Source organism: Vigna umbellata, chromosome 10 (assembly GCF_029865625.1).
Source record: "Vigna umbellata cultivar VRB3 chromosome 10, Vumbellata_1.0, whole genome shotgun sequence".
NCBI lineage: Eukaryota > Viridiplantae > Streptophyta > Magnoliopsida > Fabales > Fabaceae > Vigna > Vigna umbellata.
This window is the reverse complement of record NC_142174.1, coordinates 9,254,735-9,280,276: the sequence shown is the minus strand read 5'-3', so window position 1 is coordinate 9,280,276 and position 25,542 is coordinate 9,254,735. Positions and strand designations below refer to the sequence as shown.

The 25,542-nt window shown below is 35.6% G+C and overlaps 1 protein-coding gene across 2 annotated transcripts; it reads right to left on the bottom strand.

Annotated features, from left to right (window-relative positions):
- Positions 1-1,037: 1,037 nt before the first annotated feature.
- LOC124833274 (Tetratricopeptide repeat (TPR)-like superfamily protein) lies at positions 1,038-20,418 on the bottom strand. Of its 2 annotated transcripts, none has more exons than XM_088100770.1 (22): positions 20,285-20,418; positions 20,116-20,196; positions 19,832-20,035; positions 19,585-19,707; positions 19,241-19,324; positions 19,071-19,121; positions 18,912-19,004; positions 18,084-18,224; positions 17,896-17,976; positions 17,483-17,730; positions 17,232-17,403; positions 15,580-15,695; positions 15,411-15,471; positions 15,093-15,158; positions 14,782-14,994; positions 14,649-14,700; positions 13,910-14,283; positions 13,724-13,815; positions 10,736-10,978; positions 9,820-10,463; positions 9,191-9,394; positions 1,038-1,611 (listed from the first exon to the last, which is right to left on the bottom strand). In XM_088100770.1, exons 1-22 carry the CDS (start codon positions 20,303-20,305, stop codon positions 1,430-1,432), a joined length of 3,546 nt encoding a protein of 1,181 aa, XP_087956896.1. In that variant the 5' UTR covers positions 20,306-20,418; the 3' UTR covers positions 1,038-1,429. The 2 variants fall into 2 exon arrangements, with proteins under 2 accessions (XP_087956896.1, XP_087956897.1); XM_088100771.1 differs by having other exon boundaries at positions 15,411-15,468.
- Between the last annotated feature and the right edge of the window lie 5,124 nt (positions 20,419-25,542).

The following is a 25,542-nucleotide window of genomic DNA, read 5'->3' as shown; positions in this document are numbered from 1 at the left end:
TAAAAAATTATTTTAACTATATATTATTATCTTTTTAAAATAAATCTTCTTAGGGATAAATAACTAATCAAATATCTTATTTCTCATCATAATATTTTTAAAATATAATAAATCTTTTAAATTATAACTAATAAACTATTTTACTTTTTGTTTAAAATAATTAACATTACTTGTATATTTTTCTAACTAATATAATTTCTAGAATCTCATAGAAAGTAGGATGAAATTATGAAGGTACACAAAGAATCAACCCATCAACTTGGTAGGAACTTATTTATCGACCTTCACATCCTACAACAACACCAGAATTTCTTCGCACACCATTTCAAATTTAGAAAATGACTATTTTATCCTCTATAGAAGTGTCTTTCGAATTACATATTTTGAACATTTTTCCAAACAAGCTTTCTGAAAGAATGGGCTTTTGGAAAAAAAAAAATCGGAACAAGATTTTTAGAACAAAATATCCGAAACGGATGAAATGCAATTTGAAATAAAAAACAAAATTGGAACAAACTTTCCGAAAAACATAATACTTTCTGAAAAGAGTTTTTGGAAACACTCCTGCATAAAATGTGCCCCAAAAAAGCTTTCCGGACATGTTCTTTTTAGCATTCTCTCTCTTCTTCATGTGCAACGTTCTCCCTCTATTCTTCTTCCTCTGCAACAATGGTGCAACAGCGGAGTGACAGCGATACCAAAAAGTGACGGTGTGATGCAATGTCAAGGGTATTCGAGTTTTCTGATATAGTGGGAGGTGCAGTTAGTAATTTGGGGTGATTCCATTTTTAAAATACCTGTTAAAAACAAGTTTCAAAATTCTAGATTTTGAATAAAAAAATGATCGCCCAGTTGCATAAAACTACTTTAGGAAATAACTTCTAAAACCAAATAGAGATAAAACAATTAAATTCAATAGATGAATTACTAACCCACTTTTTAACTCAAGCCTGTAAGGGGGCAAATCTGAAATTAGACTGCCGTTTACTATTAAAAAACGTTTCAATAAAAATAAAGCATTTATGAATTCTAGGAAATGAATAAAATATGAAGTACCTTGTCACCAATAGTTTCAACTTTCACCAGTCGTTGACAGGTAATCTACGTACATTGTTATAGTTTTGGCACAATCAATTTTATTACTACATTAGTATCCTCCTCACCCGTTGCTATTCTCCCTTCCGAAATACATAAATCACGCTTTTACCTCATTCCTATTCTTTCTAGTATCAAACGGTTCCATTTACGAACCAAGTATTCCATATTTTCACTTACAACTTTTATCTGTCTATGAACTTAAGTATTCCATATTTCCACTTACAATATTAGAAAAAACGACTTGTTTAAGTACTCCCCTTCCCAAATTCAATAGGAATTGAACACGGCCAAAATTCGATTCGACACCGCACTGTTGCTTCATATTGCAGGCCTATTCTATAAGCTTCTGTAAAACCTTCCAATATCGCATACAAGAAGGGTTCATGTGAATTGCTCGAATAACCCATCTCAGAGGACTCTGACTGGACTCCATGCTAGATGTAAAATTTGGCCCGACTTTCAACTCCCTTGCAAGCAAATGCATTTGAAAGTAGAGTTCCGCAGGCCTCATTTCTGCAAAAAAGTAGAAGAAACTAGACAGTACATACACAAAAAAGTATAGCAATCAATATATACCAACAAACACCAATGTTAAATACAGTAACCAATGAATATGAACAAACACCAATTGTAAATACAGAATTTGAATCTACTAATCGGCTAGGGGACAACTGTTGAACATCAAAGCCATCCAACTCCACCTTGCCTTGTCAGATAATAGTTTGATTAAATCGGACAAGTTGAGAAAAATAATCTCCCAAAATTTTCTCAATACACCCCAAAGCTTGCAATGATAATCATGGTTATTAAAATCGCAATTTAACTCAAACTCGTTACTATTTTGCATCTTAGAACCTTGGTTTGAATCAACACGCTGACAGACTTGAATTCGTGTAACACTTGCAGAATTGTGTTAACTCACTAACTAGGGAGTTCAGGTCCGAGTGGACGAGTTCAACTGCAACTTCTTTAATTAAATTGAGGTCTACATTGTCGTTTTTGGTTGTAGAAACAAAAGAAAACATCAACTGCATTTGACATCAGGCTCTGACGGCTACTGGTGAGCATAGTAATTCTTCCGTTCGCTAATTTTCACCGCAACATTGTGATTTCTTATCACCACCTCTCTTCACAACAGTTGGTGTTCCTCGTGATGGCAGTGTTCTCAGTTTTTCTTCTATTTATGTTTGCTATTTCAAGTTCCTCTCATGTTGAAGACTCACGTAAGTTCACTGGACAGTTTCTCCTCTCAGCTCTGCGCACAATTTGATGTTGTTGACAACTCCATTCTTTTGAGTTGGCCAGCTCTCACTTAAGTTTAGTTGAAGATAATACAAAGGAATTCGAACGAATTTTTAGAGTTAAATTTCCCTCACTTAGGATCTCACATTGATGATAATTTTAGATACACCATATATAACGTATGAAAGGGAAGAGAAGAAAATCTGAAAAGATATATCTAGGAACTAGGTGCAGCACAAAGAACACAGAACCTTTAAAATAAATTCTATGTATTCTTAACATGTTTGATCGTCATTTACTGTCCTATATTTTTACACAAATTTTTGGGTTGAATTATGGAGATATTTTTTCTCCAAAGGCAAAGATGACTTATGTTCGTTTATTTCCGGCCATGACTGTTTTTCAACAATGGTCTCTTTATCAACTCGATGTCAAAAATGTTTTTTCTCAATGGTGATTTACAGGAAGAAAGAAATGTATATGGAACAACCTCTCGGATTTGTTGTTGAAGGGAAGTCTTCTAGATTTGTATGTCGTTTTCGCAAAACTTTTATGGCCTAAAACAATCTCCCAAGACCTGGTTTGGAAAATTCAGTAGTGTGATTCAACAATTTTGTACGACTCGAGGTGAAGCAAATCATTCAATCTTTTAGCTTCACTCAAGTGTTGGATGTGTCTATTTGATTGATAGTTTATGTTGATGACATTGTTCTTCCAGGTAATGACCACCATGGCATCTCCCAAATTTTTGCCACCATTTCCAAACCAAAGATCATGGCAAACTCAAGTACTTCTTGAGTATTTAGGTAGCACAATCCAACGATAGAATTGTTATATGTCAAAGGATGCATGTATTGGATATTTTGGAGAAAACTGGGTTGATGAATTCAAAACCTATTGACACACTCATGGATCCTAATACCCAACTCCTACCAAATCAGGGACAGCCTATTTCAAATCCTGAACAATATAGAAATTGGTTGGGAAATTAAATTACCTTACTGTTACTCGTCCTAACATTTCCTTTGCAGTCAGTGTGGTGAGCCAACTTCTCAATTCCCCATGTGAAGATCATTGGAATACAATCATCCATATATTAAAGTTCATTAGAGGATCTCCTGGAAAAGGTTTGTTATATGGTTCTAATAACCATACAAAAGTTGTTTGCTATTCAGATGCTGATTGGACAGGATCCTTCTGATAGAAGATCTACCTCCAAGTATTGTGTCTCAATTAGTGGTAACTTGATTTCTTGGAAAAGCAAGAAACAAAGTGTTGTGGCAAGATCTAGTGTAGAAGCAGAATATAAAGCTATGGCCTTAGCCACTTGCGAACTTGTTTGGCTTAAGCAATTGCTTAAAGAATTACAATTTGGAGATGTCACTCAAATAACACTTATATGTGACAATCAAACGACTCTTCACATCAGTTCTAATCCTTTCATTCATGGAAGGACCAAACACATTGAGATTGATTGTCATTTCTTTCGAGAAAATATCATATCTAAAAACATCAAGACTGAGTTTGTTAACTCAAACGATCAGTTGGCAGATATTTTCACTAAGTCTTTAAGGGGACTAAGAATTGATTATATTTGTAACAAACTTGGTACATACGATTTATATGTATGAGAAATAGAGAAGATTGGGAGAGAATATCCCTTGTGTGTGTTGCATACACATAGGGTAATTTATTTATATTGTAAGATATGGGCCAATGCCCTTAATACATAATAGACTAAGCCCAAATAACAGAAACACACATCTTAACATCTAACACTCCCCCTCAAGCTGGAGCATATAAATCATATGTTCCAAGCTTGTTACAAAGATAATCAATTCTAGGTCCTCGTAAGGACTTAGTGAATATGTCTGCCAACTGATTGCTTGAGTTAACAAACTCAGTCTTGATATCTCCAGATATGATTTTTTCTCGAATGAAATGACAATCAACTTCAATGTGTTTGGTTCTCTCATGGAAGACAGGGTTAGAGCTAATATGGAGAGCAGCTTGATTATCACATATAAGTATCATGTGAGTGACATCTCCAAATTTCAATTCACTAAGCAATTGTTTAAGCCACACAAGCTCGCAAGTAGCTGATGCCATAGCTCTATATTCTGCTTCTGCACTAGACCTTGCCACAACACTTTGCTTCTTACTTTTCCAAGATATCAGGTTGCTACCAATAGAGACACAATATCCAGAAGTAGACCTCCTATCAGAAGGGGAACCAGCCCAATCAGCATCTGAATAACAAACAATTTTTGTATCGTTGTTAGGGCCATATAGCAAACCTTTTCCAGGTGATCTTTTAATATACTTCAGTATGCGAACAACTGCCTCCCAATGGTCTTCACATGGGGAGTTTAGAAATTGACTCACCACACTAACTGCGAAAGAAATGTCAGGACGCGTAACAGTAAGATAGTTTAATTTACCAACTAGTCTTCTGTACCGTTCAGGATCTGAGAAAGGCTCCCCCTGATTTGGTAGGAGTTTGATGTTAGGGTCCATAGGTGTCTCAACAGATTTACAATTCATTAACCCTGTTTCCTCCAAGATGTCTAACGCATACTTCCTCTGAGATATGACAATACCATCATTGGATTGTGCTACTTCAATACCCAAAAAGTACCGGAGTTTGCCAAGATCTTTGGTTTGAAAATGATGACAAAGGTGTTGTTTCATCTGAGAGATGCCAAGATAGTCGCTTCCTGTGAGAACAATATCATCGACATACACTATTAAGTAGATACATCCAGCACTCGAGTGGCGATAGAACACCGAATGATCCGCTTCACTGCGAGACATACCAAATTGTTGAACAACACAACTGAATTTACCAAACCAGGCCCGAGGAGACTGTTTTAGGCCATATAAGGATTTGCGAAGACGACATACCAATCCAGATGACTCCCCCTGAGCAACAAAGCCAGGCGGTTGCTCCATATAAATTTCTTCATGCAAATCACCATTGAGGAAAGCATTTTTGACATCAAGTTGGTAAAGAGGCCATTGGCGAAGAGCGGCCATGGCAATGAAGAGGCGAACAGAGGTCATTTTTGCCACTGGAGAAAAAGTATCACCATAATCCAAACCAAAAATCTGTGTGTAGCCTTTGGCAACCAGTCGAGCTTTCAGACGATCAATCGTGCCATCAGGACCAACCTTGATAGCATACACCCACCTGCAACCAACAACAGACTTTCCAGATGGTAATTGGACCAGCTCCCAAGTTCCACTTTCCTGTAAAGCACTTAATTCATCCATCATAGCTTGACGCCAACCAGGATGAGTTAAGGCATCACTCACAGATTTGGGAATTGACACAGAAGAAATGGATGAGAGACAAGTATAAAAAGATGGAGATAATCTGTTGTAATTAAGAACAGTATAATGGGGGGAAGGGTTACGGGTAGAGCGTATACCTTTACGGAGGGCAATAGGCAAGTCAGACTCAGTTGCTGGAGCCGGAGGAGACACATGAGGCGGCACCGGAAGTGAGTCATGAGGGAGACGATTACGGCGACTATAAACCTGAAGGGGTGGAGGTGAAGTATGATCCTGTGGTGAAGGAGAGTCTAAAGAAGGAGAAGACAAAATGGGTGGAGCATCACCAGGAGGATCACATATAAGAGGAATATCAACAGTAACAGGGAGAGGTACAGATCTAGAAGATAGATGTGAAAAGTAAAAAGAAGACTCATCAAAAGTGACATCAGCAGAGATAAAATGACGATTGAGGGAAGGGGAAAAACACTTATAGCCCTTTTGTGACCGTGGAAATCCTAAGAAGACACATTTGTGAGACCGAGGAGATAACTTATCAAGACCAGGACTAAAATCATGAACAAAACATGTAGACCCAAAAACTCGAAGAGGTAATGGATGCAGAGGGTCTTGAGGAAATAAGATAGAATGAGGGATTTTGTTATCTAGGATCGAAGATGGCATGCGGTTGATAAGATAACATGCTGTGAGAACTGCATCACCCCAAAAACGGGAGGGTACTTGACCATGAATAAGAAGTGTACGAGTTGTTTCAATAAGGTGTCTATTCTTGCGCTCAGCCACCCCATTTTGTTGAGGGGTATAAGCACATGAGGTTTGGTGAAGAATGCCATGAGAAGCCATAAACTGTTTAAACGGTTGAGAAAGGTATTCACGGCCATTATCACTACGTAAATTTCGAATAGAAACCCCAAACTGTGTTTTTATTTCATTGAAAAAAGATTGAAAAATAGAAAACAACTCAGAACGATTCTTCATTAAAAATAACCAAGTACATCTGGAATAGTCATCAATAAAGGTAACAAAATACTGAAAACCTAAAATGGACTTAACACGACTAGGTCCCCAAATGTCAGAATGAACCAATGAAAAAGGAGACGACGCCCGTTGTGAGACACTACGAGGAAAGGAACTACGAGTATGCTTCCCTAACTGACAAGACTCACACGACAAACTTGATAATGTGGACAACCTTGGGACAAGTTGTTGTAGTTTGGCAAGACTGGGATGACCGAACTGAGCATGAAGAAGGGATGGTGACTCCATGACAACGCCAACATGTGGAGAAGGGCGGAGATGATAAAGGCCATGAGACTCACATCCTGTGCCAATCATGTGTTTCGAACTCCGGTCCTGCAACCAAACAGAATCTTTAGTAAACGAAATAACACAATTAAGAGTACGAGTTAAACGACTAATGGACAATAAGTTGAAGGGAGACCCAGGCACATAAAGTACATGATCGATGGATATGGATGGAAAAATATTAACAGTACCAATACCATGAGATGAGACTCTAGACCCATCAGCCATTGTTACTGAGGGTAAATTATTCGGACATGACAAGGAAGAAAACAAGGACTTGTTACCAGTGATATGATCTGTGGCGCCTGAGTCAAGGACCCAAGGTCCAAGGGAGTGAGTTAGACCAACAAAAGGTGTACCTGTACGTGCAACAGATGCAGATGTAGTGGAACCAGAGTGCTGATGATCCTCATACCATTTGAGAAATTCGTTAAAGATTGCAGGTTTGTCTACGATATTAGATGAAGTAGGATGGTCTGCAGACGGTGATCGGGGAGGTGGATCAGAATTTGCCATTGCTACAGGTCGAGGAGGACGTCCATGGAGAGCATAACATCTATCAATTTTGTGGCCTAACTTGCCACAATGGTCACATTTTGGACGTCCTTTACTTGGCTTGCGAGACCGACTTCGATCATCACGTTGAGCAGCCATAACAGAGGAATCATCAGTATGAGGGGATGTCTCAGTGACGGGTTTGCTCGGTATACGCAAAAGAGCAGAACAAGTAGAAGTAAAGTTGGGTATGACAGGAGAACCCAAAATCTGATCACGGACATGTGAAACATCATCAGAGAGTCCGTATAATGCCAACAACATGAAGAACTTTGATCGCTGTTCCAATTCTTCAGCAGGAGTGGAAGCAGGAGGTAATATATCATTAAAGTCATGAAGAAGGGCATGAATTTTACCCAAATATTCTGCCATAGGACCAGGATTGCGCGGACCAATAACAGTTAATAGGTCCTGACAAACACCATAAAGACGCTGAGTGTCATTGGTGTATAACAACTTCGCTTGTGCCCATACTTCTGAACATGTTTCATAGGATCGAAACATTTGTTTCAGTGAGGAGTGAATGGTGGACTTTATAACAATGCACAACTGAGCATCAATTTTCATCCAGCGGGAAGTGTCATCTATGGGAGCAGTAGTCACATTTTGAGTAAGATGATCTAAGTACCCTTGACTCTTCAACCAAAGTTTGATGTCGGACGCCCATGTTGCATAATTTGTGCCATCTAACTTGTCAATGGACAAGTGTACATTCACATAATTGGTATATATTGAAGGATCAGAAGATGAGCCACCAATAGAGGTGTTTGTAGACGAGGAAGACGCCATAGGGAAGGAGAAACCCTAAAAATTCAAAGTGCTCCGATTGACGCAACGACCACAGATCCAGAAAGAGGGCGAGGAGGCGATCACGGCGATGCTGATCGGCGGCGGAAAGCTCCGGCGACGCGCCGGCACGCGCGGCGGCAGCGGCGACTCTTGCGGCGGCGCGTGGAGGCGCGTGGGAGGTCCGTTCGCCGCGATCTTCGTACGACGGTGGTCGCCCGGCCGAGACGATTCCGATGGTGTGGTCGCCGGTCGATTCTGGAACTCCGGCGACGGCGGCGGCGGCGGCGGCGACGACGGCGGCGGCGGCAGCGACGGCGGCGGCGGCAGCGACGGCGGCAGTGAGGGGTGCCGGAGACCGTGGAGTTGACTGGAACTATTCCTGTGCTCTAGATACCATATGAGAAATAGAGAAGATTGGGAGAGAATATCCCTTGTGTGTGTTGCATACACATAGGGTAATTTATTTATATTGTAAGATATGGGCCAATGCCCTTAATACATAATAGACTAAGCCCAAATAACAGAAACACACATCTTAACATCTAACAATATGCACCAACTTGAAGGGGAGTGTTAAATATATTATGTTTTATGTTAATTAGGAAAACATAGATGTTAGATATATTACATTTTATTTAATTAGGGAAACATAGGCTTTTGATATTGTTTGATATTGGTAGATATTGTTGATATTGTTTTTAAAAATATCTTCTATTTACCACATTTATGTTTAGTTGCCATATATACTTGTATAATTCTTTATTATAAATATATTACCCTATGGTTTAGATATCAGGGAGAATAATCCTATACCTAGTCTTACTATATTCAATATAAATAATAAGGATTCCTTAGTCCCTTCTTTAATTAAAGGCATGTGGGCACACACACAGAGTAGAAATCATACCTGATGGCCAACTATACCATTCAAGGTGAAGGTTTCTATTCCACCTCTCTTTAGAACCAAGGCTTCCTTCTGCTTGTGCGACTAGTACTGAAACAAAAGGTAAGGGAATAAGTGAAAGTTCATGAACTCGGGTAAGACTCTTTACAGCCTGTGATAGGAATTGAGAGCCATTGCACTGCCGGACAAGTTCCATACAGATGACACCTACATAAAAAGAACAATATGAGTGGATGGATGGACATGAACTAAAGATCCATCTTGATGCATTCCACGAAGAGACGAGGGTAAAAAAGATCAAGAGACAACTAACTTCAACTAGCAGTATCTACAAAGGCATATATAAGTAGTAGTAGTCTCAGTACTAGTAGTAGTAATTTTAATAATAATAGGAGATATTACTTATTCAAATTGATGTTGTTGAGATATTGTGTTAAATGTTATTGAGATTTTTGGTATAATTATGAAAATTATCCATATATGTAATTCAGAAAATTCTTCCATCCTTCCATAATTTCTATAAGTAGATTGATTCTAATATCTAAAGGCATGGGATTGGATCTCTCAGCCTTTTTGTGTGTGCCTATATAAAGTTAGTTAAATGAAGCCCCTTGCCAAAAACAAATACTTACCATGACACAGAAAGAGGCAACTCTCAAAACCCGCTAATGAACAAGCATGTTTCATGAACTCTTCTGCTGAGAATAAATCCCTCTTCTGGAAGGAAACCATTCCTCTCACTAGGTTATATGCTGCCATCCACATATCGCACAACTTTCCACTTCTCTTCACACATTCTTCAAAGTTCAAGTCTGTGGCATTTGAATCAATTTGCAGCTCATATCGACATTCCATAAGTTTGAGACAGATCCAACCGATGTGATAATCTGTCTTGAGCTCCAAACACAACATATATTCCTTTTGAAAACTTGGATGATCACCTTTCATGGCATACACACGGCATAATAGTAGATGTGCAAAGAATAAATAATCATCAGGAAGCAAAAGTTCAGAAGCTGTTTCTGCGTGGGTGATACAGGTCATATGATTCCGACATTGTAAACTGACCTCAGAAGCACAAAGTAGAAGTTGAAAGTATCTATATTGAAACAACAATCCTGTCCCACTATACAATTCATTTGAAAGAGCTGCTTGAGTTAAACGATTTAGTATGCCACAATGATGCTGAGGAAATCTCTGTTCACGTGCCCTCTGAAGACAGTTAAGAACAAGCAAGTAGCGGGCATCATGATTCCATGGTTTCTGATGAAAGCACCTGCAATTTTGAGATGATACCGTAACATGATTAGTCATGGCCAAGGATGTCCAGGATACCTTGAATCGAGCCACCACACTGTTTACATTCTCCCAGGTTTACACCCAAGAAAAAAACATATAATTCTTGTACTCAATTTGACCACAAGAAATACTTATTTCCCCACATAAAGCTAAACAAAAAGGTATAGCATAAACATATATGAGAACTTATAAAGGAAAAAAATCAAATTTTCCAGGGCAATTATGGGGCATAAAAGAAAAAAATAATACTTCTGCAGGTATCTGATAGCTCCAGGATGACTAGAACATTGTTTAGCACAAGATGGAAAAGTGGACTTTGGACTGCTGTTGCAAGTGGTGTAGCAAGCAACTGCTCCTGCACCATGGACATCAGCAGCTGATTTGAAACCTTTTTTATCAGAAAGATCAAGATGGTCCAGTTTACAGCACCTCATTGCCACATGATAATTGTTTAGCTCTTTACTGGTTACCAAGAGGTAGCCAAGAAGGTTCCTGCTCCCAGAAAAATGTACAATAGAAAGGATGTCAGCAAAAGCATAGCTAGCAAGATGGGACTAACATTATTGAAAAATTAGCGCAAAGAAAAAAAGGAATGACAACTCATTTCCAAACACCAGGAAGGATGTTTATTGGATTTTAAAAGCATGAAAGAGTAGCTTGATATATTTCTTTCTATAGCTAATTTACAAGTTGTTAGATGTAATGGGCCTAGGCCCATCTCTTTTGTATTTTCTTATTTATAAATGCATAACCCTATGTGATCTACACATATTACAGATTCAGCTTATGTCTCTCTCTCCTTTATTCTAACATAATATCTGGAGTTTGGTTTATTTTTTGCCTCCCTAGTGAACCCACCATTCACCGATGCTAATTTCTTTTTCAAAAATTGTTCCTTTCAATTTTCAGTATTGCTCATAGTTTTCTTTTTTCCAAGCCACTTTTCTGCCACCACCCAATATGGTCCTGTTCGTTTGGTCCAGCAACACCACGTTTGTGATCAGGGCTTCAATGAACCAGCAAGCATCACCCCAACTCTCATCACCGCCGCCACCGCTTTCCGTTGTGCATGCCAATGCATCTTGCCTCCTCTACAGTGGTAACCACCTGCATCAAACTTCTCTCTAAATCCTCTTTCTGGATCTGTCACTTTAATTTTGATTGAAGTTCATTGGAATTTTTTCAACTCTTTTAGGGTTGGTTCTTTCTTTTCTTGGTAATTATTTTTGTTAGAAGTCTCATATTGACTAGAGATAAGACCAATTTATAGTATATAAGTGGGTGCAAACCTCACTTTACAAACTGTTTTGTAGGTTTGAGTTAGACTTAAAGTTCACTTCACGGTTTTGTAGGGTTGGGTTAGGCTTAAAATCTAAAATCTACCAATAGGGACTCAATTGAAAAGTTTTTTAAATATTTTAGGACTTATTGACTGAAGAATTTAATAGAGACTCAATTAAAAGTTCCAAAATTTATCATGGACTTGAAACTTAATTAGGCCTATTTTATTTAATCTGCATTGCAATTTACATTCCAGTTCTGCACTTTAATCTTCTAGTTTTAGTAATGTTCATGTTCCATATTTTGCTCGTTGCACATTTCTCTTTTTGGTCAAATTCTGTTTTGTTGTTGCAATCATCAATACACCAAGTTTACTGCACTTTACTTGTCTTTAATTCTTAACTGCTCCATTCTAGTTCCCCTTGCAATTTCCATTTCAATGTCACAATCTCTGTTCACATTCCCATTTTAGTTGAACTTTTGATTCTAACTTTACAGCTTTCATTTAACTATGGTCCTTATGTTTTAAATTGTTCCAGCTTTTAGTTTTTATTGGTCACTGCATTTGCATTTGAAGACCCCTAAAATCTTCATTTTAATACAATCAATGAACTCATTGCACTAGCATTCCTTGGACTGACCTAGTTTGACCTCTATGCTGCATTAGTAAGGGGTTAACTTAGTTTTATTTGAAGAAGCTTATGCAGCTGAGCTTTGTTCAGTTATACACAAATTTTTGGGTTAGACTATGGGTGACATTTTTTCTTAAATCACAAAGATGGCCTTTCTTTGCTTGGTTGCTCTTTAACATTGGCCGCTTGGATGTCAAAAATGTCCATAAGTATGTTTTATCTCGTAAATTGAATAGTTTCATTGTTGGCCAAACAGAGTTCATCATATGCCTCCTCGGTTTCTCTCTTCTCAACGGAATGTTTGTGATAGGAACCCAAAATTGAAAAGAGAGAAAAGAGTAATATTCTTTATTGTATAGAGTGTATAGAACACAAAACACAGGAGAGCACTCTCTCCTCCAAGGGTTTCCCCTTCACAAAGAGCCAAAGCTCAATCTACAAGATTATCCAAAAATTCCTTCACACAAGAGCTTCCTGCCTTCTTATATAGGCCCCCCAACCAACTAACCAAAACTCCCAACTAATTCCTAAACTGTTTCCTTTTATTCTGCACACATTACCCATTATAACCTATCACATTATATCTTATCAGTTTGGCCCATCCTTTCCTTTTAAGGAGAAAACAAGCCAAAAAATAGTTGGTCCAAACACTACCTTAGAGTGCATGTTTGAACAACTATGATTTGTTATGACAACCTCAGCTCCATGGCTTTGAGTCACAATCTTATTCCACATTCCAGGACCAAACACATGGAGCTATACATTTGTTACGGGAGAAGGTTCTTGATAAGTTACTGGTGGTAATTCATGTTCCATCTAAAGATCATCAATCATATATACCTACTAAGCCATCATACATTATTCTATGACCTAAGAGATAAACCCAGTGCCTAGTTTCTCAGTTTCAAATCACTTAGAGCCTGAAGGGGGAATAATAGTGTATAATTTTGTTCTCCATATGTGCCAGTAGCTAGTCAACTCTTAGGTTGCTTGTATCAGTTGCTATATCCAGAACATAATAAAAAATGGAACTTACAAGCACATAATTATCAAAAGGATGGTGTATGATGATTCTAGCATTAATACTAGTGGGATAGGGCTATTACTTAGCCAAATTTGGTATGTTATGGGATTGTACTACTTACAACCCATCAGTATATTTTCAGTTCATTAATCTTAACCTTCTTCTTTTCTAACTCTAACCTATTATCACGAACCATACTAAAATTCAGTGAAACTATAAGGATTAAAATATAAATCAAAACATGAAATCTATGAAATAAATATTCTATTTGAATACTAGTCTTCGTTACAAAAAATCTACCTTATCAAACTATAGTTAGGGAACATGTGCATAGCTTTTTTCAGATGAGCAACTCCACTCCGAATGTCAAGGCTATCAGACTCATTTTTCACCTGTCCAAACCATACAATGACATTTTCCATTTTATCTTCTTGATGGTGGAGTAAAGGAAACAGGAAGAATCAAAATTAAGAGGCAAAAAAATACCAGTTTACTAAGTGCTATTAAAAGGTGCATCCCAGCAATTTCTTCATAATATTTGAGGAAATATCGGCTACCAGTGACAACAAATTCAAGACGATTTTGTCCATCAAGAGCATGGATAGCTGACATGACAAAACTAACTTTTGAACTTTGAAATAGATCCTTTGGCATTTTCACAATGGTAGTGATAACGGCATCCAGTCCACATATGTAGTATACTAATCTACAAATGAAACAAATGGATGTTGCCACAGAAGTCCTTTGCATAGAAGACAGAGTTGCAAGAAGGCTTCTGGCTACCGTGAGAGCCAAATCATTTTTACCAAGTTGCCACAAAGAGAAAGCATATACTTGTAAACCTTCTTCATCAAGTGCCCCTAAAAATATATCATGCAATGGTGTTAACAAAAATGAAAAATTCAAATAAATTTTCACGCCACTCTCTCAACATCCTTCACAAAACAAAACAAAAAAAAAGTAAATAAATAAATATAGACTATAACATACACAAAACATCCCCAAATCACATGATTTACATTTGGCACAGTTCAATCTAACACAGCTTTGATTCACTTCATAAATCATTCTTATGAATTATGGGGGGGAAACAGTTAGCAAACATATCATGAATGAAATTAATTTTAGCAAGAGTGAGTTCACATTCAAACCCAATATTTGTATGATAAAAAAACAATTAAATTGAAGAACCCTAACAGGTAAATTGCAAAATCTGGATCAAAACCTTCTTTATTCAAATTTTCACATTCCTGCAAAGCATCAGCTGCATTCCCTGCCTGTATCAAATAGAACACATTAGCGAATATCACTTAGGGGTTTCAGAGATACAAGATTGAGAGATCTTTAGTATAGTTCACCTTAGAAAGTGTTCTGGCCAAATTGATTGATATGTCCCTCATATGTGTGTTTTGAATACTCCATGAGCCAATGTTAAATGCATGTCGTGCTAACCTATAAAATGTAGCAGCAGACTTATAATCATTTCGAGCCTCACAAACCAGCCCATACAAATTATGGGATTCAGGATAGTGAGGAGAATGTTGCACAGCCTGCTGAATAGCTCCAAAAACCTGTGATGAGTAACAGCATTGACATGAATTTCAATGTAGGCAGTGTTTTCAAAAGAAGCACCACCACAGAAAATCACCAATCTTCTATATAATCTAACCTGTGAAGATGAGAGATGTCCACTCAACAAAGCAAGCTTAGTAAGCCCAAGTTGGAATTCAGCTAACTGCATAGTAATTGAAAAAATAATTTAATGCAACACAAGCAGAGAAAAATTTTGGCTAAAATAATGTATCTGATAATTTCTTCTTTTCCATCCTATAGATCTGAACCAAAAAATTCTCATATTCAACTACAACAGGAATGAGAAATATACACCAAATCCTAACAACAGGACTATATGTTGGTATGTGGATGTATGTATGCATGTATGAATATCAGTACATTTCATGTTAACTAATAGGAATTAGTATATTACAGGCATTATCCGCACAGCTCGTGAACAGCTCTCAAATGCCTCATCTGATTCAAGCTCCCTACTGTACAAAGACGACATATGGTTAGAAAACCAGTAAGATTGATTAAACTAAATTTAACATGGTATTGCTACATGATAATGCAAAAAATATATGAAAGAGGAACTATACCTCATACAAGACTCAACTGACATGCTTGCCCATGGCAATGCAAGTTCAGGATCAATACTTCTAGAACGATCAAACATTTGTCTTGCCAATTGCTTTTCATCAGCTTTACGATATAGCTAAAAACATTAAGACACACAAGCTCAAAAAATTGCACCAAGAACAGTCTAAATGTCTTTCATATGATGTTGTGCATCACTATATGTACCAAAGGCGCAAAGATTGCCATGATGTTATTCGTTCTTCACCAAACAAGATATAGGTTTCAACTTAAAGAATGTAATTACGGCAAAAACAAAAAAAAAAATCATGATGTTATGCATTTGGCAGTTTGGGCGGAAACAATCTGTATTAGAAGCTCAATATTGGGTTGGGGAAAACTGACTCTATTTTAATCACCAAGGTGAACTGAGAGCTCGTAAACAGTGTTAAACTATACAAAATAGAGAGCCTTTGAGCTGAAATGGTGTTTCTAAGACTGCATAAGTGTTTATTCATATTCAGAAAATGAAATCAATACAATAAATAAAAGAGATTTTGTAACCCCTAGTAATAAAGATATGATACGGGGAATATGTAAAAAATGCTCCTAATAATAGATATTAGAAAGATATTCCTGATTATAAAAGCTTTGAGTCTTATTTCTATAATTACAACAAACACAGAAATAGCTTTTGACCAGAATAACAAACAAAAGGAAGGAATTGACTCTAAAAGAAGACCGGAACATATTTATCGCACTAATCATTGAATCAACGGTGGGGTAATCAGGTGAGGCCACCCAAGCCCTTTCAGAGTTGAGGGGCTTGGAACACTGTTTTGGATCACAAGAACAATGCAAAGCCAGGTCTTATATCTTAGGCAAATATGCAATCAGCATATTTCTCTCTTCATGTCGTCCTTATGGAACGGAAGCTTGATATTCATCAACTTCAACCATTGACAGAGGTTCAATTTGCCATGATACAATGAAACAGACTAAAGTACAACTGCACAAACAACAATGCTTTGTTTCATTGCGAGGTATGCCACTCACACATAAGATTTAGCAGAGTGGAGCCACTCACATTGTCATGTGTATAATTTCACTTTTTTTTTGGTGGGCAGGGGGGAGTTAGAGCATTGTGACACTAGGTCATATTACACCTCGGAGAGAAATGAGTGTGGTAGCAAGGAATCAATCCCTCATGTAAGAAGCATTGAGTGCAAAGTAAATATATTTTGTAATCACCTACATATGTGGCAAATAGTGCAGAAAGAAAGAAAAGGGATGAGGTTGAACATGAAAGAAGGCAGAAAAAGAGGGGGATCATAAGAAATTGATAGGAAAAGGTATGGCATTGGCAATAATTTTTGTTCATCAACAGCGTTCTATATTTATTTTCACTTTCCAAAATATTTGTTCTGTCATACTGACGAGAGCTAATCTCAACTGTTTCCTATCAGTATTGGAAATCAATTATAATTGCCATTCTGACGAAAGCTAATCTCAATTGTTTCCTATCAGTATTGGAAATCGATTATAATTATTAAGTATCCTTCTCTTTTCTGTCGTATCAACTAAGAAAAGTAATTATATTATAGGACCAACCACTAAGGACAATGGAAATTATCAAGTCAGGTTGTTACGGTTTGTTGATGACATCTGTCAATACCTTCCCAAGGTATCCCCAAGCAACAGCTAGAGATACATTCAATTGCAATGCTCTGATCAAGGCATGCTGATTTAGTGCGTTATGATCAGACAGACATCCCAATGCCAGCCAGAACTCATAATTGTCACCTTCAAGTAGCAATGCTCCCATAGACATCCTCTCTGCCATCATCCTGCTTTGACAACTAAGTTGAGGGGAGGGGAGCACTATAGTCAAGGTCATTTAAAATAATTTGATTGCATAGAATGTACCGTGCATTTATGTCTTGCTTGTAACCTTTGTCTAGTGAATTTATAAGATCGGAAGTTACAGCAATGTCAGCATAAATGTTTGCTTGCCATGGAGACAAATGCAAGGCTCGTTGATATGAAAATTTGGCATGTCTTGCAGCAAAAAAGCAGGTCCTCCTCCAAGAATTTATAGAAGCACTGAAAGCTTCCTTATTAGATTCCAATTCTAGAAAATCATCAATCCAAGGATAGCATCTAGCATATGCAAGCTGCAACAGTCCAAAATAAAATAAAATTGAATAATACATCAAGTAAAGAAAAATCCATGCCATCATATATATTGCCAAGTATTTACTGCACCGCTTCAACCAAAAATACCTATAGAAAAAAAAAATTAAAACAATAGAAGCTTTTCAGGACTGAAGAAATAATACCTGAATATCAGCAAGTAGTTTCCAAATACATGAGAAGTTTCTGAAAAAATAAGCACTTGCCCTTGCAACCTCAGATGCTTCCTGCAGTCAATTCAACGATGTTTCCTAAATGTTGTAAAAATTGAAGTGTCTAACTTAATAAGAAACAACATATTAGTTATAAAAAACAAAAAATTGAGGAGAAAAACCTCTAACAACGAAGCCCCCCATCTATATGCTCCTAGATTGATGCAGTCTTTTGCCAAACCAAGCAGCCCCAAAGAAAGTCCATATTGTGCAGGCACGCACTGTGGTGAAATCTCCAAAGCTTGTCGAAATTGTTCAACTCCCTTCTCGTAGAAAGACTCAGTTTAACATATCATCAATAAACAAAAACAGGTGAACACTAATAGAACAACTTCATCACACATTTGTTAAATACAGTACACTTATATTTGCCAAGTATGGGTTAGGACAGACTATTCTATACTGTCTTCTACATTTCCTAGGTGCTATAATTTGATAAATTATAAAAAAACTAAACGTAAGTCCAGCCATAACCACCAGAAAAAAAAAAAAAATATATATATATATATATATATATATATATATACCAAATTCAAAGTCCAACCAGATAATGCTAACTAAAAGCCCTAGAATCCATCTATTAGTTTGTATCAAAGGAAAAATTTTCACAAATGAGGAACTTCTGTTACAATGCCTATGTATACTGCAGAATATCACCAAGAGGTCAGTTATAGCTGTCTAACAAATGACAGTTATAAATGACTTTAACAGAAAACTGACAAGGAAAAAATACCTAACTATTTTTCAAGGCTGAAACCAGATTGTATTTCACTACTTGTATGAGAATTCTCTATCACGAGAACAAATAGCTTACATTTTGCAGTCTAATGAAAAAGAGGAACAAGCTATGAACCAAATGTGATAAAGATATTTCCACTTTCAACCACTGAAAACAACAAAGTTGGTCGGGAAAGGCAACAGGATAATGACTAGTAATTAGCTTAGCGTACCTTGCTAAATGAACCAAGAGTCAAAGAGATATTTCCACTTTCAACCAGAGAAAAAACCATGGTATCATCCAACTCAATCGCACGGCCATAAGACTGATGGATAGAAATTGGGGGATCAATCTTCCAGATGATTTAAAAGAAACTGAAGCAAAGTGATACCTTTATAGCTGCAGTAAACCTGCCCAGCCGCTGATAAGCAAGACCCAGAGCCTAAAAAACTTTTAAATACTTATCAAAAAAGGTCCAAAGCCTAACAAAATTTTCAAATATTTATAAGAAAAAAATAGGGAACGGTAAATTCAATGAAAGAACAGAGTTCTGAAAATTACTTCCCACAAATTAGCACATGTAGGATAGCCTCTAAGGGCATGTTGAAGACTCTGAACAGCTTCACACCATTTCTTTTTGTGAACCTGTAAGTTAATGAATAAAAATCAATAAATGTCAGTCTCAGCCTGAGTTAATTAAAGAGAGGTTAATTGAGGATATAGACAGATGTCAAAAGAATTTTTTTTTGCAAATTAAATTGTTTGATCTGGCTTTGATAGGAATAATGTGTAGAATGCAGTTGTTAGGCGAGTCTACAGAATACAGAAGAGTGTGGTATACAGAAAAGGCGAAAGCTGACTTAATAAATTCTTGAAAAATAGAAGAAATCGAAAGAAAGAAAAACCTGCAAGAAACCCAATCTTCGGAAAGCCCAGAAAGCTCTCGGTGACATTTCAGAAGCTTCCCGGCATACGACCACCTCTAAACTATCATTTCCACATTGGTCAAGTAAATTGCACAGAGTTTCCTGATGTGAAAAAAATAATGAAAATCAGAGTTAAGTGACGGAAAGGAAAATCATCACTTCATTTTTCCATAATGTTGATTATTGAACCTTTCAAATGGAACAGACGAGAAAATACGAAGCTTACCCCAGACTCAGAATCATCCGGATTGAGAACAACAGCTCGTTGGTAACACTTAATAGCTCTCGGAATGTCAAGGGAAACGTTGGCGTAATAATGGCCTAGATATTTGAAAGATAGCCCATTCTTAGGGTTTAATTTGGCCGATTGTATAAAATATTCAGCCGCTTTTTCCTTCCCTTCTCTTCCTTTTTCCCATAAGAACACACCCTGAATCATAGTTTATAAAAACAAAAATAACTTGAAAGTGCCGCAGAGGGAATAAAGAAAAGGGCAAGAGAAATGCATACAATATCAAAATGTATGGAGGCGTCATCTGAGGACTCCTGCAAGCGTTGGAATAGATGTTCCGCCCCTTCTTCCTCCTGAGTCTGAGGGAAAAAAAAAAGAAACTGAGAGTAAGTGACCGGCACCGATGATATGACGAAGATTGATGAAATAGAAAAGCTAAGAACACACCCTGAGTGTTTCGGAATCCATGGGACCCAAGTCCTGTCTTGGTCCCGTTCTTGACACACTGCTGCTCGACTCCGCCCCGGATGCAAGCAATACTGCGAGAGCACCCTTTCCACTTCGCACTAACTATTAAATAAGGTTTAATACGTATTTTGGTCCCTCTTTTCGTAGGGTCTCTTCAAATTGGTCCTACTTTTTTTCAAAAGTTCACTAAAATCCCACTTTTCGCAAAAACGATGCACGTTAGTCCTTTTTTAGGTTTAATACGTATTTTGGTCCCTCTTTTCGTAGGGTCTGTTCAAATTGGTCCTACTTTTTTCAAAAGTTCCCTATTTTGATCCCTATTTTGATCCCTCTTAGTAAACTTTTCATATTTTGGTGAGTTGTACATTTTGATCCCTCAAAAGTTCACCTCAACGAAAAATGTACAGCTCACCAAAATACGAAAAGTTCACTAAGAGGGATCAAAATAGGGATCAAAATAGGGAACTTTTGAAAAAAAGTAGGACCAATTTGAACAGACCCTACGAAAAGAGGGACCAAAATACGTATTAAACCTAAAAAAGGACTAACGTGCATCGTTTTTACGAAAAGTGGGATCTTAGTGAACTTTTGAAAAAAAGTAGGACCAATTTGAACAGACCCTACGAAAAGAGGGACCAAAATACGTATTAAACCATTAAATAATTTTGGCTTAAATCCGTCTTCCGTTTCATATCTACTTGATTTATATACATAAAGAGAGAGGGGCGTTAAAGTGTTTTTTTTTTCTTTATTTTTATTTAACGAAAATTAAAATTAATTTTTATTTACAGTTTTGGTTTAATTTAGTTTTAAAATTACATTAATTTAGTCTTTTTAACCTTGTAAGATTTATTTTATGATATTTTATTAAAAATTTATGATACAGGTTTAAATGTACTCAGTATGTTTGAGTTTGTCCAACAAATATATTATAAATAATAACTTGAGACGAATGTAAATCTAAATAAATTATTTATGTTGTAAAAATAGAAGACTATGATAGTTGTAAAAGGTGTGAATATGTCTACCTAATGAATTTCTTAGTGTTAAACTTTATTTATGACATAAAACTCGAAACAACATGAACCTAGCTTATTGATATATTTCTTTTTCAAGCTAGTTAAAATTGAAGCATCCACGACAATTGGGATGAAGGATTCTGAATATGAGAATGGAAATGAAAGTGTCATTGGATGTGTGGTGGAGCTTGTGTGAATAGAGGTAGAAAAAATGTCTTGTGGAGGGAAGGATGATGGTGAATGATGAAAGGAAAGGGGCATGGAAGAAGATGGAGTGTAGAATGAAGGTGGTGACGGAGGATGATAGTGATGTCTGCGTTGGAGTAAACAGATGGAAGAGAAAAAGATGGTAATGGAAGTGAGTGTGGATGGAGTGTGGATGGATTAAGAGGAAAATGAAACACTTCGAAAACAATTATTTTAATATATTTTAGATTGAATATTTTGGTACTTTTGGATTTAAAAATATCTTATTTTTTACCGATTTAAAAATACATTTCCAAATTTCAAAAGGGTTAAATATGTTTTTAGTCCCTAAACTATTGGCCGTTTCTGGTTTTCGTCCCTCTTTCAAAGTAAGGTACAATTTAGTCCTCATTCTTTTCGAAAGGTTCGTTTTATTCCTCGAAAACTAAACACTGTTTAAAAATTTGGTCCTCATTTAGCAACAAATGAAGACTAAAACCAAAATTCCGAAGACCAAATTGTACCTTACTTTGAAAGAGAGACGAAAATCACATACGACTGATAGTTTAGAGACTAAAAACATATTTAACCCATTTCAAAATATAGAAGAAAAAAAATAGAACAGGTATTTGGAAAAACATTTTCAAATTTGAAAATATTTTTCGGAACATTTTATTTAAAATGTATTCTTTTATGTCTTTCAAGTCAATATTCTAAAATATATTTATAAATCTGCATGTATTTTCCAAACCACTCGTCCTAAAAAATATTAAAAATAAAAATAAGGTGATGTAGGAAACTTTATCGTTATTTTAATGGGAGATAATTTCGACTTTTATAATACGATAAGAAAAAAGGAAGTACATTAAAAGTAACCGTCATTAACGCATAATTTTTTATTTTTGTTCTTCTTGTATCTTTATTAATTGCACCCTGTATTGTATTAATAGAACATGATATATCATATCATCATTGTCATGAGGTGAATAAGAGAGATAGAACACACAGTGAAAAAAATAATTAGGTTAAAACATTTGAATGGTGCTTATATTTATTTGGTCTTTATTTTCTTAAATGTGTAATAAATAGATTATTTATGAACAAAAACAATTTAAAAATTACTGAGGTGCAATGTTTATTGAAGTACGTGATGCATTGTTTGCTTTAACATTTAAATTAAGTCCTAACATTGTTCGTCTTCATCTTCGAACATTGTCCAGTTAAGGTATGTCTTGTTGTTATTCGTTCAACACTTGCAATGGGGAAGAATGTAATAAAGAAATAAAGAAATGTGTGAACATGTGGAAAAAATAGAAAAAAGGGATAGTTGTGAAAGTCCGAAAAACTAATGAGTACAATTGTGTTGAAAATAAAAGAAAATGATGTTAAAAAGATAAAAATATCAAAAATAGAGAAATATGTTTTTATGTTGGAAAACTGGCTGAAGGTATTAATGAAGATGGTGTTTGTTATTTGTGTTTTAAAAGTAATTGTAATATTAATGTTGATGAAAGTTAAATGATTTATTGTAAAAAGTTTATGTAATGCATCAATTCCCCCATTTTTAAGAGGTGGTTAATCCCTCTGAGTAAGTGTCATATTTTTATTTTTATTCTTTAATCTTTTTAAATTTATGTAATATTAGAAGTTAGTAATTATTCTGGAAAATTCAACTGCTTATGAAAAAATTCACAATTTGCTTGTGCATTTCTCTAGTTTTAATTTCACACTTTAAAGAAAATTCACATGTTGCGAAAAAAACCACAACTCAATTGTGAAACTCGCTAGCATGCATTTTGTTTCTCTCAAGACAAATCCACAGGTTATGGAGTTCCCTGGTTTCAACTCTCCATCTTGGAGCAAAATCCATAAATTGTGGAAACTTACACAGCTAAGTTATGGGGTTCGACCTTCAATTTCTATCTGTTGTGGGATTTTGAGTTGGATTCACAACATGAGATTATTCTTGAGGAGGGTGGGGTGCATATGTTGGTGCCAATGGTGTAGTGTCTTGTGTTTGTGGTATTGTGGGCAAGTTTTTTGTTATGTCTAATTACGTTGCATACACCACATTTTTTTTTCTAAACCCTTCTTTTCATATTTCAGTATCATTCTTCTCTATCTCACATGCCTAAAGTCGTCTCTTTTTCTTAGGTCTTATTGTCATTATTCTTTTATTTTGGGGAAATATATTTGGATATAGTGTAATTTCTCACACGTGTTGACCATTGATAGGATAAATGATTGAATAATAGGTCTCTTCATATGTTATCCTCGTGAACAAATGGTCAATGAAGTCTTCTCCATCTAAATTAAGAAATTTCATTGCAGCAAGAGCGTCACAACAAAGAATTACACTAATGCTTCATTTTCTACACGTGTGGTCCATTTTATCAATATCAACGACAAATTGGTTCCTAAATTGAGATACATGCCTTACTTCAAATAATTTATTTGCTGACCATCTGTCATGTATACAAAGGTACAACACAGTTTTCATTACAATACTCATGATGTAAAAAGATGTTAATAGCTTTGATTAAAGTTACCTTGGTCCAACATTTGGTTAAGCTTGATTCCTTTTGAAGTTTATTTAGCACTTTGTGGCAAATAGAGTCTCGGTATGATGTCATCTCTGTCATGTTCGTAGCCTATCTTCTCATATTGTAAACCCTAATGTCCTTTAACATGCGAGGTTTAGACCTATTATGAACTATTACACTATTAAAACCCTCACACGTATTGTTCACAAGAGTGTCACACTGTGATCTAGGGATGAATCTAAGTAAAACCCGATTTAATGTATGTTAATGAGTACAAGTGTATAAAGTATGGACCACAAATGTATATTAGTATTTATTGTTACTTGTATGGAATAACAAACAAGTAGTTAAAGACATCCAAATTGGTCTCTTTAATGTTCCTTGTCTCACTCTCCCAATGTTGTGGATATGTAGCACTTGTTGCCCTCCACATGAGACATTCAAGATTTTTTTTTTCGGAATTTTCTGTCAAAAATCTGAATACAAATGTAGAACACAAAATCTTTGTTCTACTTGCAGCAAAAGTTCTTAAATGTTGATTTCGCGTTTCACGAATTGCACACCAACCACACCTCTAATTACACAGCTTAGGTGAAATGTTTAAGTTAAAGTAAAGATCCTAAAGAACCCTAATTGAGTTTTGGTTAAAACAAGCAAACTTTTAATCGCAGAAAAACAACCAAAAGTTTTATACACGTCGTGGCACACCGTTAAGTAGATCATACAAAAAATAATATAATTGGTGTTCAAGGATCAAATCCAATAATTTCATTAAGAAGAATGACAAAAATGAAGTAAAGTTTGGAAGATAGACTAAAACAAAAGACGTATAATAATTTAAGGAAAAAAAAATATTTAACAATTTTTTTAAGATTAAATACGTTTTTATTTTTAAGAACTTTGAAATAAAATTAGAATATATTTATATTTTAAACTTTTATACATTTTTGTTATCAAATTTTAAAATTAATGAATATGATTTTTTAAATTTAATTAATATAATTTAAGAGATTAAAAAATTATTTTAAAGGTTTGAAAATTTGACAAATTATATTTTTGTGACAAAATTCCGGAAATAAAAAAAAATACTTTACTATTTTTTATTATATTTCCCCGGGGAAAATCTAAATTATGTATAATTTAAAAACATTTCAAATTACATAATTTAATTTTTATACTAGATGCTATAATTCAAAATTTTAAAAATATTTTAAATTATACAATTAAAAACATTTTAAATTATATACATTTTGCATTATATAATTTAAAACATGTTTATAAATCCTTAAATATAGATTATATAATCACTACACTAAACAGATAAAGATATTTTTCCAAATGTTACAACCCAAAATTCTAAAGCAAAAATAATTTAAAAACCATAAATAACATAGGAAAGTGCTAGAAGAAAACATGAACGAAAAAATTGACTCAACAAGTGTACACAGTTTCTCAACCCTAAATTTTATTAATTGGTTAATATTTCATA

What these genes read in the sequence shown, in the direction of transcription:
- LOC124833274 (XM_088100770.1), bottom strand. Translation starts at nt 20,305, where the DNA reads ATGGATTCCGAAACACTCAGG. An exon ending in CTTGGGGATACCTTGGGAAG is followed by an intron (nt 15,696 to 17,231) that starts GTATTGACAGAT and finishes TAATGTTTTTAG; the next exon opens with CTATATCGTAAAGCTGATGA. An exon ending in ATGGTATAGTTGGCCATCAG is followed by an intron (nt 1,612 to 9,190) that starts GTATGATTTCTA and finishes ACTTTTTTGCAG; the next exon opens with AAATGAGGCCTGCGGAACTC.